This window comes from Rhea pennata, chromosome 3, assembly GCF_028389875.1.
Source record: "Rhea pennata isolate bPtePen1 chromosome 3, bPtePen1.pri, whole genome shotgun sequence".
Lineage (NCBI taxonomy): Eukaryota > Metazoa > Chordata > Aves > Rheiformes > Rheidae > Rhea > Rhea pennata.
In genome coordinates, this window is record NC_084665.1 from 48,192,332 (window position 1) to 48,208,070 (window position 15,739).

The 15,739-nt window shown below is 36.7% G+C and overlaps 1 protein-coding gene across 3 annotated transcripts in view; it reads right to left on the reverse strand.

The window, feature by feature from the left end:
* EGLN1 (egl-9 family hypoxia inducible factor 1) overlaps window positions 1–15,739 on the reverse strand; it is a 38,334-nt gene that overhangs the window by 6,416 nt on the left and 16,179 nt on the right. For all 3 annotated transcript variants that reach the window (XR_009957908.1, XR_009957907.1, XM_062572260.1), the window contains exons 2-4: window positions 4,212–4,331; window positions 1,885–2,021; window positions 327–394 (exon numbers count right to left, since the gene is read on the reverse strand). Coding sequence is in view for 1 of the 3 variants with exons in the window: in XM_062572260.1 (XP_062428244.1) it covers window positions 327–394; window positions 1,885–2,021; window positions 4,212–4,331 (325 nt within the window). In the remaining 2 variants the exon portion in view is untranslated. The remainder of the gene's footprint in view (window positions 1–326; window positions 395–1,884; window positions 2,022–4,211; window positions 4,332–15,739) is intronic.

Consider the following 15,739-nt stretch of genomic DNA (forward strand, 5'->3'; position numbering starts at 1 on the left):
TATCCTCAGAACACAGCTATTAGGGACACAAAACCAAGGAGAAGCAGTACGCCCATATAAAAAGCCTGACTAGCCTTAGGTCTCAAAGGAAGCGTCTGCAGAACACAGAATTGACCTGGATTTCCCAAGTCACTGACTAGCAACTTAACCACTGGATCGGTTAAGTTGCTATTCCCTATAAAACCTGATTATATGAGTTATGGGTGTCTTCTCCCCTCTCATCTTCTCCCCCCATTTTAAGCACTGTTGGGCCAAGGAGACGAGTTTGGACTGTTTAGCTATTCTTCCACAAAACAAGAACACAGAAGATATTTACAAGAGATTACCTGTTAGATATTTTACTTTAGCTCGTGCTCTTTCATCTGCATCAAAATACCACACTGTTATTGCGTACCTAGGGAAATGGATGAAAAAAAGAATTCCTGAACTACTAATTAAAAACAGACATACTGAAAATAAAACTCAAATTAAATGAGACAATACTTCTGGAGTTTGACAGAAGAAAGATTTTCATAAAGGGTAAAATAAGCAGAGCTTCCCTGTTAGTAAGTGTAGTCTGAACAGCTACTTAAAGAGTATTTCTATTACACTTAAAGGGTAAATTATTGAAAGAGTGACACTGGTGTTATAGGTTTAGACTTCTCTGATGACTTGCTATACTGTTCTTGCCCAGAAGCTGTACCAGGTAGTACCTAGTCTCCAGGCATATCACCTTGCCTTGCGACCTCATCTTTGACTTTACTCAGTCAAGTCCAGTACCGAGTCACACTGCAAAAATCACCAAAAGGGAAAAATAACATCCCCTTCTTACCCAGCTCCTTCAACTTTCCATGGCCCATAGCTGCAGTATGAAAGGGCAGCTATAGACAAAATACTCTAAGGAGCTCTGGTAAATGGCATTTTGCCCTCTGACTCTGCTCAGAGTACAGAGGGGAGGGCAGAGTGGCACAGCCTCCAGAAAGGCTCCAAGCAAGAAGACACTAGGACTGCAGTTCTCAGATTACTTCTTGCACTGGTACTTGTGTTATCTCACTGCTCGAGTTAATGTTCAGCACCCTGACCATCAAAACATGTTACAACATGTGCAACAGGAAGTTTGGATTAATGGTTCCAATGATTTACCCATTAACACTATCTGGTAATATTACTCAATATGTTTGGGCAAGGAATGCAAGTATGTTCAGCAGCATTTACTGCTCTAAACAAAGTCACAAAAGATGTATCAGGTCCTATCCGCGAGTCAGACTGTGAGCAACTCTTGTAACACTGCATGTATGAGAGAGAAAGAGTTGACTACCAACGGTCATTTCACCCTGCAGCCCTCTCCCAATTCCCAAATTAAGTCACCTGTAGAATAAAAACAAAAATGGAAAGTGAGGGTTTTATAAGAACTCCTTCCCTTCCAATTAAAGGGAACAAAAAACTGCTGTAGCTAGTCAGTACATAAAAATATCTAAAAACAACAGTAGGCTGTGGACAACAGACAGGGACCCAATATAATGCCACTACGTAGAAGTAACAATTCCCCTCAGCTACAGAGGGTTCAGTTGGGTCCCTCTATGGCCTCATGTGCTCCTACCAGTTCTGTCTGATAGACACTCACAAGTTTGTGTTCCAAGTATTTCCCCTTTACTCACCCTGGTTCAAGAGAATGTTTTATCTAATAGAGATCAGACATCAATACAAATTCAGCAGTGCAAATGAAACCGAAACACAGCCATTAGAAAAAAAAAAAAAAAAGTTTTGGCATAGTGCACCTGAAGTTTATATGGAGGTTTGCTGGATCAGGTCATAACTCATTAGTTTCACTCATTTCTCATCAGGATTTCCTCAGCCCATGATCAAAGAGGCTTCATGCAGTACACATGAATCCATTAGTCCTACCTTGTAGCAAATGCTGGCTGCACTTCATGAGGGTTGCGGCGATCAGACCAGAAGAATAGCAGTCTATCAAATTTGGGTTCAATATCAGCGAATTGGGCTTTACCTTCTGGAAATATCCGAAGGATGCCTCCACTTACCTACAAATTAAATATTTAAAATCAGTGCTTAAAATATAATGAAACTTATTCTAAGGTACTGCATAACACAGTTTAAAACATTTTTTGACACTTGTAGCTGAGATAAAAGCCTTTATCAGATGCTAAAGAAACTATGAACTTAGTTTTCAATGTATTTCATTTAACGAAGTCTTACATATTTTTGAGTAATTTCAGAAAGCTTTACAAATATTAAACCTCCATTCCTGTTTTAGTAGAAAGCTGTGGTTTATAATTAACTGCTTTACTAACTTACAAAAAAACAGACAAAACAGATTGATGTACGCAGGTGGCTAAAAAACAAAGTAAATCTATACACTTTAGAAAACAAGGGGTTTCAACACTGTGTTTCATCATTCCCCATTAGACAGATTTTTAATTTAACAGCAGCAAAAGCTTAATGTCATGATTAAGCTCATAATTAAGATGAAGAAAAACTAGGAAACTTCAGTCTAAATCTTGAATCCATACTATTCCTGGTCAATTTAAATCTCTTCCAAGCTTTGAAAAGCAGGTGGACAAGTATGCTTATCTAGAATGTATCATAACTGGATCAAGTTAACTATTTTTAAGGTATGCTACGTTCTTCCTGCCAATGGTATCGATCTACGTTTTCTAACTATAAATAGCCACTCTAGTACTTCAGTGCGATGCGCAAATACTAACAAGGTACATTGATTTAAGTGACTGATTTTTAACAGTGATCAAAATCAGCAAGCAAGAAGCCATATTTCAGATTGATTTGTTCTCCTGAAGAAAGTTTGAGCTCCTTTATGTGCTAATCAATACACTTGATAATATACTGTAAATTAAATTTGATTTGGCAGTAAATTAAGTACCTCTGTTCATAACTTAAATATTCAGCTAGTAAAATTTTCATAGTTATTTTGAAAGTGCAATCTGTTTGACTTTTAAACTCTGATATTCTAGGGTGAAAAAATGAATTCAACTAAAAATGCCCCAAAGCTGCATTTTAAGATTTCAGTCCAACTAATATGCTTATATGCACAGATAGCTAATAATTTATTTCTTAAGTGTCAAATTTGATACTTCTCAAAATGCAGTCAGAAGCAGAAGGTTTTAAGTGCATCCATTTCTGACTCAGCTTTCAGATCTACAAGTTTCATGTATCTTACCAGTTTTATTGTCTCATTTAGCTGTTTTAAGAAATGGACAGTGTTCAAAAATGAAAATAATCACCCTTAGCTGTAACTAGTGCTATCCGCATTAAGTATACTCAATTCATGTGGAAACTGCCTAGTTTCGTGGTCTTCCACATTCCGTTTCGTAAGAATTATTACAGAACTACCAGTAGGGAGTTTATTCTATCTTTTGTATGCAATGAGAACAACCTTCTGCAGAGCAAGCACAGAATAAACAAAGCTATCTTTGCATATACTCTCTTATGCTACCATTACATCCAGTTAACTACATCCATTCTTCAGATCTACCTAATCCCACTGAATTGCTAGGATAATCCTGATTAAAAGTTCTATTATCATAGGCACAACTTCTAGAGGACAGTTTCAAATCATTGGTAGTATTTCTTAGACCATTTGACCTGGGTCATAAAGGTTTATCTATTCCACACTCTGTATCTACACTAATATAAAGACTTCTGTGGCCTTGAACTGTATTGATATTGCAAGAACTGTAACACTTGTTCATTTGCAACTACTGTATCTTTACTACTGTATCTTTATTTTTATAAGCATATTCAATTAAACCATCTAGTTGTATAAACAGTAAACTCAAAGTACAACACAAAAGTAAGGACAAATAAAATAATTCTCTTTTAAATAGTATTTATTCACTCTAAGAGTGAGTGAGTGACTGTTGGGAGGAGGAAGGGGAGCTCACCATACAAAAAGATATGCAATAAATTGCATAATTAGATATTCGTGAAGCCTGGATACCAGTAGATACTCACCTGTATAACTGAAACATACATGAAAAGTATGCAATTTTCCTTGAATCCAACCATCAAGACAATTTTGCTAGCATCTTTCAAAACTATGAAAATAAATGCCTCATCTGTAGAGCATCTCACGAAAAGCAGAGAAAACTATTAAAGTCATGTAAGAACACATCCAAGGCACAGAAAAAAAGGACAGGAACAAACACCTCTAGCAAATCTGCATTAGCAAATACACACTAAAAAAAGCTGCCTACCTTGGCATCCCAGTCTTTATTAAGATAATATATACAAGTAACACATCTTCCATCTCCATTTGGATTATCAACATGGCGAACGTATCCTGTTCCGTTGCCTGGATAGCAAGCCACCATAGCCTAGAGTTAAAGAATCAAACACAGTAATTAGCTTCTCTGTGGTAGGGGGGGAAGTCTGCATTTTATCCACATTAACACCTAAATAACCCATACATAAACAACATAAAAATTAAAGAGAGCAATAATGGAAAAAAAATTTCCAAGTTTTCTTCCTTGTTGAAAATAGTTTTGGACCGCAGATAGCTACAACAAAAACAGAGGTATAGAACGCACCAAAAGGAGTATCATTAAGGTTTTAAAGATGGGGTTGTTCCACTGTTATGGCTAATGATTTAGACTTTTCTCCCTTGGATGAAATACAAAAGAGGAAAAATGTCTTGTGTATAGCTAAGAAACAAATGTTTCCCCTTGTGATGAGAATACCAGTCTTACAGACTCAAGTTCACAGACAACTGTCGTTTGGTTGGTTTCCCCCTCCCCCCTTTCCACTGCAAAGAAGTTCTCCTCAAAAAGCGGTATCAAACTTTATTTTCAGTAAACTTTTCAGACAACACTGCCAGTCCATCTTACTCCCTCACTAATTGCATTCTTTGGCTTCTGTTTTGTCCTGTTCATAGGAGGTCTTTGAACCTTTGTTGAAACCAATCTACATGTATAACAAAACATCCTCTTTAGTCAAGAAGTGAGAAATTGAAAATAGACATTGAATAGTAATCTGCAATAACCTCACGACATCAAACGATTTTCAGTACAGTAGTATATTTAACTTCCTATGCTGCACTTATCCAAGTTGACTTGAAAGACTGCTGTAGAAGGTGGCTCAATTTTTTAGAAGAATTCGGGCATGCAGATGTGCCGTACAACAAATTGGCCATGCTTACTAACTGACGGGCTGTCCCCATTTGATTTGCTGGCAAGCATGGCCAGATTGTTGTACGGCACATCTGCACACCTTTATACGTTCACTGAAAAAAGCGATTATCTTATAGTTTTGAAAGAGATCTGAATAAAGTTTTCCAGGCCTAGTAATTTCATAATATACTTTTTGCAGAAAATCATAACATGAATTTAAAAGAAAAGCAAAAGAGTGGTTTTCTTCCAACATACACTAACCTCAATGATGACTACTGTATAAAAACAAACAACCAAAACACTCCTACTTTTAAATACAGGCCTTCCAGTCCAGATTCAGTCTGGTTAAGTCAGTCTCCTAGATTTTCAAGTTTCAGCCATACCACTCATGCGTAAAACATCAAAAATAGTTTTGCAGTTAAACTGTGAAAATGTACACCAAGAGTTTAGAAGCCTTTCAAAGCAACTGTTTCAGTGTATGCTTTTTGCCGATATAATTAACTTTTGTCTTTTTTATGTTAATAAATAAAGCTTTCTACAGTTTGCATTACAGGCAAGAAATTGCTTTGAGTAGGCAGAGAAATAAAGTATTTATGGTTCACTTGGTAAAATATTTGTACGTTACAGGTAAGCAGAATGGGTTTTGCTATAGCAGCAAACACTTAAAATATTTATTTGCTTACATACAGTACTAATAGAAGAACCAATCCTTTAGTGGATCCTTCTAGGTAGGAATAAGAACAAAGTTTGCTAAAAAGTATCACAGTGGTTTTAAGAAAATTAAAATGTAGACTATAGTCTACTTATACAAAATGGAATCAATTACACTGATAGAGCATTGCATGAGAAGTTCTCAAAGTTACAAAATCCAATTATGCTTGTAGTTTTGAGATTAGTGTAGTGTATCCATACTGTAGTCATCACTACAGGTCTCAGGTTATGAAAACATACTACATATATTAAGTAATGTGACCTAATATTTGGCAAAGCCATTATTTATCAGCTTTCCTGCAGGAAGATAAACCCACAAAAAAAATCAAAACAGTGAGTTGAAGATACCAGACAATGTAATAAGAGTTCTGTAATTTCCTTTTCTAAAAAAGAAAAAAGGAACCAAACAAAAGCAAAACTAGGCTGGAAGAGGAAGCTATTTGGTTTCCAACGAAAGGCAGCCCCCTTGAGAAAGGCCCATGTGCTGTAGAGACTGTATCACGTTTTCCTAGAGTATGAATCTTGCTGAAAGTGGATCCACAGTTTTGCTGCATCCAGCCCCACAGCAGACATCTCCAGCAATATAAAAATTATTATTTAAGACGTTTTATTGAGAAGTATCATGTAAATTTAACACTGACATCAACTGTTCCTTAAGATCTATGTGAAAGAGCTACTGTCCAGAATGAAGAAAAGGCTGAAATCAAGTAGCTATAGCAATTCCAATTCTCACTGAAATCAGTAGGAATTAGACTCAGGTATGAAAAGGTTGAAAGTTTGGAAAGCATTGTTCCCAGGCCTCTATATCCAATTCAATATTTTATATTGTACACACATTCATATAAATAATTTATATTATATATATATATATATATGTGTGTGTGTGTGTGTGTGTGTGTGTATATACACATATAAAATAGTATTTTTTTAAATGGCATAGTTAGACTACCCTAAATTGACATCCTATTGCAGTTTCCTTTACAAGCTACTGGAACAATCTCACTTGCTCGCTTCACTTAAGGGAAATCCATATCTATATCCACAAGTTCAAGCTCTACCTACTAAACTGAAAGAGGAATCTTTAACCTCAAAGCTGCTGGAGAAAAACAGAACTAGTAGCACTTTCTGGAAATTCTGGAGAAGGGTCAATTGTTGTCAGCTTGACAAAGATCAGTAATATTTAGTGTTAAAAATGTTTCGAACAATTCACTTGAGTCTAAAATGCTGTCACTGTTAAAAAATAAAAAAGCACTTGTTTTTGTCTTTATAGCCTGAAACTTCTGCTATCGTTAACTGCAAGAGTCGAGAAACAGTTTTGCTGCGATAACTTATCTAATATATATTTGTTATAACAGTAACAATGACTCAGCCTTTGGTGACAAATTGGAAAGCAAACAAATACCCAAATCAGCCACTGTAGCATAATATACGTTGCTTTCTCCAGCTAGTGTGACAAGTCTCCTTTCCCCAATTGAACTATGATAAGGAAAGTTACAAAACTTAACAATTTACAGGATATGTGAAATATATTGTTTTGTGAAACAAAACAAAGTGAGTTTGTGTCAAACTGTCATGTACTGCACGATTACTCACATTTTTATTCTGTGGGAAAGGACTGAAAGGTTACCCACATATGTAATTAAGTCACATATCTTTTTCTTGCTTTACTGTTTGACAATATATACAACTTCTCAAGCTGGCACAGAGCTTAGAGGGTTTTTCTGATTTATTTATTCTTTTTTAAAAACACTGTCATCAACGGAGGAAAAAAAAAAAGAGAGAGACACATTTGAGACCAGAATGTTCAAAATTCCCTAGCATTCTGGATTAGGAACAATAAAGGTGTTAGCTATCCAAAATGAAGAGCTACCTGTGTTATCAGTTCTTCTATAAAAATAATTGGTGAATTCAACACAGGAAATTACTGGCATCCAAATCATAGACACAGAAGTCTCCCATTTTTGAGCCCAGCACATGAGCACTGTCCTAAGATACTCTGGAATTCATGAGTAAGCAAAAAAGTCTAAAAGAGCCAGAGCTCCTCTGCACTCACTGCAACTTGGTATATCCAATGAAAGCAATCACACATTTAAGAAGTTGCTGCTCACTTGTTCACCCACATTCTACTTTCAGATGTTCAGCTCTGGAAAATTAAGTTAGCACCACAAACAAGAAATATTAAGCTATTAGTGCAAAGTTACATCATGCTAACTGAAACCACAGATTTTTTTTTTTTGCTAAATATCCTTGTCATTTGCCTGTTAACCATTATTCCAATTAGCAATTAAATGCATGAAAATAACAACCTCAGAGGGAATAATCATACAGTTTGGTTCACTACTTAAAGGGGCATCAACTAAGCAGAGCCCAGCAGTGAAGCAAAGAATGTGAATTTAAGGGGAAGCAATCTCAACCATGACCAAAGAGAAGAAATATGATCGTCTAACCCATATATAAAGAAGGAAGAACTACAGGTAAACAGACTGAAGCTTCTTCCTCTATCCTTTCCCATTCCTCTCACAGCTGGATACCTGCAAGTTTGGGTATTGTTCATAAGAAGAAAGCAATAATAGAAAACTTAGGAAAAGGAGGGGGGAGAAAATACCAGTGACATGACAACATCAAATCCCAAGGAAAACAAAAAAAAACCACACACAACAAAACAGAGAGAGGACATGTGCTCTGTCATATTAATGTATTAGTATAAAATAACTATTGTTTAGCTCAGATTAAAAAAAGCTGCATCAGTCAAGGAGATGTCACTTTTGCTATTTGCTTAAGGAACTGCAAGTCTCAGCAAGCAAAACAAGATGTCTAAATTTATCAGATGCTCTCACAAAAGACTTCACTGGAAATCCTTGCTATTTGATAGATTATTCAAAAGAAAAAAAAAGAAAAGAAAAAAATACAAAACAAAAGAAAACAAAACCACACACTGAACGAAGAACCAAAGAAAAGAACAACACATCTGACTTGTCCCTGTTTGGTACATTAGGAATGCATTTCTAGTTCAAGAATGTGTTCATCCCTGACAAACAACAATCCTGAAGGAATACATTTCAGTTTAAGCACACTTCAGACCAAGAACTATTTTCACAAGATACATAAAATAACAGCTAAACTGAAGGAAGACAGACTGTATTGGTACTACTTTGCTAAGTAAGGTCAAGGTTACTGACTTAAACTTACTAACGTGGTACAACTTCGCTCTGACTTTTAAGTCTTCTACTGCAGATCTTCCACAATCAGGGATAGAAGCTTTGAACAGAAAAAGATATCAGCTGAGGAGAAACTTGTATTAGTTCTACCTGAAACAAAAAAAAAGCTGAAATGGGAGAAAAAAAGAACTCTCTGGGACCAGCTAATCTGAGTATTTCAATATTAACTTCCACCTGAGTAAAGCTTCATACCAATACCCTCTATGATCTCATTGGTAAGGCTAGAGAATCAATAGTCACAGAAATTAAAAATACGAATCTAAAAAGGCTAGAGGTAGGGGAAGGGACCCTGAAAACGCTGAAAAGCTGAGAGTGGAAAAAGTCTACATATCTAGAAAACCCAGCGGGGGAGGAACTGTTAATCTAGAAAAGCTGAACAGGAATATGAGTATCTGCAAAGACTTTCTCACCAAAATTTCAATTGCAGTCAACTAGGGAACGTGCAAGAAGAAAGCAAGCTTCCTACTTACAGCTTAAAAATAACGCAACCACAAGAGAAAATGGGAATCTGTAAATCAAAGGAGTCCAAAGCTAACAATGGAGTAGACTGATCATTGCAGCAACTTTGAATCATACACCTCTGAGCTCTCCCTCCTGATACTAACTTACTAATTAGTATGGGCATCCAATTTGTCTATCAGCAAAGGTCTAAGAGCTGTTATTTTCCATCGCATTTCTCTGCAGATATGGTAATATATGTAGCTGCAAGTAACAACAGAAAGGAATATCTTAATTCAAAAACCAGCTACATGGATGAATTGAAGCATGAGTTGAAGCAGCTTCTTGCATTATAAAGAGAATCAACAGATAGTTATGTACGTGGTTTATTTTCTCTATGAACTCCTAGGTAGTCCAGAAACTAATGCTTAATCTGATCCATCCTACTCCTTCCCAGACCTTTCAATGCAGTAGATAATACAAGATTTCTAGTTGCTTGGACAGAACCTGATTTTATGTGCATTTAAAATGAAGTAACTCAGTATACTACCAAAAGTTTGGCATAACAGATAAGTACTTTTACTACATACTTTATTTCTAACTGTTTCAACCACATGTTGACTTCTCTGACTGAAGGTCAGAGAAAACTTTGCCAACTGAGCAGTGTCACTGTTCAGCAGTAGAGTCTTTTCAAGTCACGTCACTGCTTTACACATTAAAACAGTCTTCAGCTTTAAGCAATATCTATTTACTTACAACATTCAGTTTATACATACTTACAAATTGATAAATCTGAAGGTAGAAATTTTCATGCTGCTTCACCGCTGTATTCAACCCAGCAAGCTAGAGTTGGCAATCCCACATCTAGTTTGAGTTTAAACCAAACATCTTAAGCCTAATTTTCAGGAAATGACTGTGAACACAGGATGTGCTCACACTTTAATGAATAAATTAATATATAAAACATATATAGGAAAAAGAAGCTCCCATAAAACTATCAGATAGGAGCATTAACCTAGAAGAGAGTATGCAGATTCTCGGAAGCTAGGGCAAAAACCCCTTAAAGCTTTGGCTGAGCACTGAGGAAAGCAGGGCAATCAGAAACACATCTCAAACAGTAAACTGATAAGCAACTGAAACCAGTGTTAGACAGTAATAACAGGATGACCCAGAATACACTCCTAACTGCTAGACAGGGATTTTAAAGTCTTAAAGCCCCTAACTATCAGCTACTCAATGGAGATACTAATGTTTAAACATTAAAAGTGTTCCCTCCCCTCTCGTACACCTGAATTTTTAAAGGTTACAAGTCTCAGTCGCCAAGTGCCAAGAGAAAAGACTGCTGAGTGAGCTTACAAACTTCAGGAAAATATAAAGATTGTATCTTCCTTAATAGTTAAAACACTGGCATTTTCTAGGCTGCTAGCCAAGATAGGACATGCCTTATTCTCAAAATCATGCCAATTTACCCAAAAGGTGTTGTTTTAACACTGATTCAGTGAAATAAATGCAAACGCCCTTGCAGTCATTCGATCCAAATAGAACTGGCTTTATTTAATCAAATTCCTTATTAGGAAAATAAAACTGTGTTCAGACTTAATTAAGAAAGTCTACAGGGCTGTACACTGCCTTAAACAAAAGTTTTCAAAAAAAATGTAAAATTTATCTAGTGCATCTCTGAATATATACAATGTTCTCAAGCTTAACACACCTGCATTCTCTTAAAAAACAACAAAAAACCTCAAAAAATATATAAGCATATCTGAGCAATATTACTTGTCAATGTTAGTGCTTCAAAGCACTAGCAGCCTCCCTGAGGTTCAACACATTCTGACATTTTTGATACGAAAGCTTACTATGAGCTTAAAGTGAAAAAAAAAAAAAAAGCGCAGATGTCAACAACCCAGAACAACAACCACCAAAAAAAAAAAAAAAAGCCAAATTTAGCTAACTGAGGTCTGTCGAATAAATTAGCTGAAAAGCTGCCATCACTAAAGGCAAAAAAGTCCTCTTTTAAAGGCCTAGGAGCAAACAAATCTCCACTTTGCAGCCAAGCAAGGGTCTAAAGTATAATTTGTTTTGTGGAAACCTAAATCTGTCTACTTTGTGATAAAACAGGTTGAATAATACCCTTCAGATTCAAACAACTGTTAAAAAACATAAAGTGTGTTTGTACAATTGATTGGCTTCCATGGGTAACTCCACATCTCCAAGAGGAACAAACTAGTGACTCAATATTTTGGCACTGTACTGAAATTTGAAAGAGAAGTCAGTCAGTCACCACAAACTTTAGAAGTCTGTTTTTAATTTAACATTGTAAATGCTTTGAAATGAATAATATTATAGTTCCAAAGTTGTTGCTTTTTAAATATTCTTTTCCAAGAAAGGGAAGAACTTTTTGCTCCTGCATAACTCTAGTCAACTTATTTGCATCATTGTCTGTTCTAGAATATGGAAAAGAATCATCTTTAAAAACTAAAAATAATACATTAAAAAAAGTTATGATACTGCAGTAGATTAGTAAAACATTAACTGTCACTCAACTACATCAGTTAAAATATATTTTTACAGTGCAATGTCAGAGCTAACGTGCATCTTCAACCACAAGGCATCAGCAAACACACTAATGATCACACAGGAGAAAGAGTGATTACCTATTTTAAGATTATTACACATAATCAATGCATTTGTTTGGTTGGAGACCTACTGGACAAACTGAGCTTAGATTACCTTCAAATAAAGGTTGCAAAAGCATGTACATTAGCCCAGACTTTAAAGCTGAAGACCTTTTATACTTAACTTTAGGAAAGGCTTAAGAAGGGGAAGGAAACCCTAAGGATTACAGTTGGGGTAGGAAGGTGTGGTGGGGCTTAACAAAAACAAAAAACAACACACAAACAAAATCCAACCTACGACTCTATAACATTTGGAAAAGTGTATGGCTGTGAAATTTGCCATTTAAAGAATACTCAGCATCACCAGTATTCTCCCCCTCCCCAAAGTTACATTCTGAGAAGATTAAAATGTTTTCCCTGTCAAAGATAAGAAACCATACACAATAATTTTTCTAATTACTAGGAGATATATCATTTTTTTTAAAAAAATGACTGATTTTAATAAATTCATTTCTTATTTAAAAATATCACTGTACTCCAACCTTAGGGTGCAAAATAACTGTAAAACTGGAATATAGCTTACAGGAAAGATTTCTTGATGTAAGCATGAATCTTGTGCAAGGGCGCGAAAATAGGATTGTATTTTCAGTAGTAAAGCCAGTCACTTAGGAAGATACCTGTATAGTAAGTATCTTAGATTTATACTATCTATATGAACACATTTTAAAATGTACAAGTTGAGGTCTCAGCTACCACATGTAGGTCTTAATCTATAGGCAGCATAAACAGTGTGTTGATATAAAGCTATTTTAAAAATAATTTTTAAGGATATTTGTAAGGAGACACAGTATCCAGCAATGCCCACAGTATTCCAAACTTGACATGATACGCTATGTATCATTTACTCCTACTACTTGGGTTCAGATCATTCCTTTAAACTACTTATAGATTAAAAAAAAAAGCCTATGCAGCAAAATGATAATAGACAAAGTAGCGCTGTAATTAACCTTGCACAAAAGTCTTATTGAAATTTATAGCCAAATAGCTACAAGCAGCCAGCAGCATGTTTCAAAGCCACCTACCATTTAAATCCAAGCAGTGCTGACTCTGTCCGTACTGCTTTTTCACACATAAGCTGCCTTTACTCAAGCTTTCCTTTACTATCCCACCATGACATTTTAACAGGGCCTCTCTCACAGTACCTGGATTTTTGGTTCAGCCAGATCACCCGAGCGCATCCAGATCAAGCGCGCGCAGGCGTTATACCAATACTGCTGGTATTCCTTCTGCGTTAAATTCCCACCAGTACTGGTGGAGAGTCACGGGAGAGAGCAGGTAAGGCCAATTAATTAAAGGCTGATCACAAATGCAGCGGGTATGTTTTAATGCTGACAACCACATCAGAAAATACCACTCTCATATAACGTTCAAACTGAGATACAGTACTTCAGCTGAAAGAAGCATTCTCCAGTGCTGAACTCGGCCTCAACTACATCGAAGGTATTTCCGCTCGAGAAACCAAAACGCTGCTAGAACCACGCAGGGCAGAGCCGCCGGGGCAGACAACTTGCTTTTCTTCGCCTTTTGCGAACGTGGGGCTAAAACGACGCCGAGCCCGCCCGTTTGCCACACGCGAGCCGGCAGCGCCGAGCCTGCCCGCCCCGCTCCTCGCCTGCACTGCTTTCGCTCGCCGGGCTGTCACCGAGCTCACGTCACATGTGTTGTGACGGGAAAGCAACGGAGGCACAACGCAACTCCAGGGCAAGACCGCCCCAGGAATGTTATTCATTTGCTTTAGGAGTACGTGGGCATGTGAACACGAGCGAGATCTGAATGTACCAAACACTGACTGCAGGCAGCGAGGAAAACTTGAGGAAACTGCCCATCCTGGCCTAGGCACTACAAAAAAAATTCCATCTTTTTCCAAAAATTCAGCTGAGTCTACAGTAAACTTAAGCTCGGGGAAAATACCAAATATCAATAGATTATGAAGAACCCATCTGGTGTGCCCCAAGTCCCTTTATACTGAGCATTATGAAACTGCTATGGAAATAGGCAATCCAGTCACAAAAATCAGCTACTCTCCTCCTTAACATTGTTTTGATAATGAAAGGAATATTTTATAGCTTCATGAAAATAAATTTTTCAGCCTTCCTGGAAGGCAAGAAGGCTTTTCCAGACAGATTAGTCTTTTTGTGCAAACCACCACTAAAAGAATAAAAAATAGATTAAAAAAAAAGTATAAAATAACTATTAGTATAAACTAACTATTCTGTCAATCAAGATTCCTATCAGTCGTCATTGCTGTGGTCATGACTGGACAAATACCAGAGTTGCAAGCAGGGTATTAATCTCAAACTACGTATTTCCCCCTCTAAAAAATCAGAAGGGAGCAGAACTGAAACTGCACGTGAAGTGATGACACAACAGAAAAGAGAAATCCGCACTGATGGGAACAAGAACAAAAACCTCTCTGAAATGGAACCTACTACCCAAACGTGTGTCCTCTCCCAAGACAGTCACAAGAACTAGGACTCTGTGCTAGAAGCTCTCAGGCAGAAAACCAGAAATTCTAACCCTGGCTGAGTTAGCATGTAGCCAATGCTTAAAACCTTTCTAAAAACACTGAGTTTGGTAAAAAGGGAAACACGTTGATCCAGACTCCATCCTGAAATGATGGATTTGGAGACAGGACAGACACAACCCATCCTCTCATCCAAACTGCTTTGGCAGAGAGGTTTTAACATATGCCACCAAAAATCCAAATAGCAATAACATTTTTAGTAAACTGAAGGACAATTAGGCTTTACAGTACACTGTACTCACTGGAGAAAGATTACAGGGATTAGCACTAATAGCCCAGATCAGAAGTGTCTTGTCAGCTCATGAGATCTGAGCCATAAGACAGATTTATGCAACCTATATGGAAGAATTGCAGAACATAAGTTTATATTTTTCAAATACAGTTTCTAGCTTTACAGATGTGACCAAAAAAAAAAAAATCTAGAGTATACCAAAGAATAAAACTGATGAAACATTATTTGCACGCATCCGGAAACAACTCAAGGATATGAACTCCCCGTCGCTGCTGTCTTAAGCAACAGCAGTGGAAATTACTGAAAGAACAAAAAGCAAAAAGATGACGTACAATGAAGGAAAAGGAAGACAGAAGAAAGATACCAGCAGTAGCAGCAGCACTGCCAAAAGAAAGCATTACCAAAAGGGGGAAAAATAATGCTGAGTACCACAAAAACTAATAAACAAGTGAAACAATAACCAAGTACACAAAACACTACATTACACTTCTCTAGACAAGCAGCAAACTACCAATTCAAGCCAAGAGGCAATCAGGATAGATATCAGGGTTGGATGCAGTTTATTTTTCAGCCATAAACCATAATTTAAAATGCACTTTCTACATAATTACTGAAAATAAGCAACAGATCTTCTAAAATACAGATTTATTATTTTACACTATCAATGAATAATAATTTCTTAATAGGAGACAACATTTCAGGAAGTTACCTGTGGACGGTAACTGATTCACTAACTTTTTTTACTCATAGTAGATGGCCTTTTATCTTTAGAATAAAGATAATACAGCTCCCAGGGCTCACTCTGCATCCACTGCAAG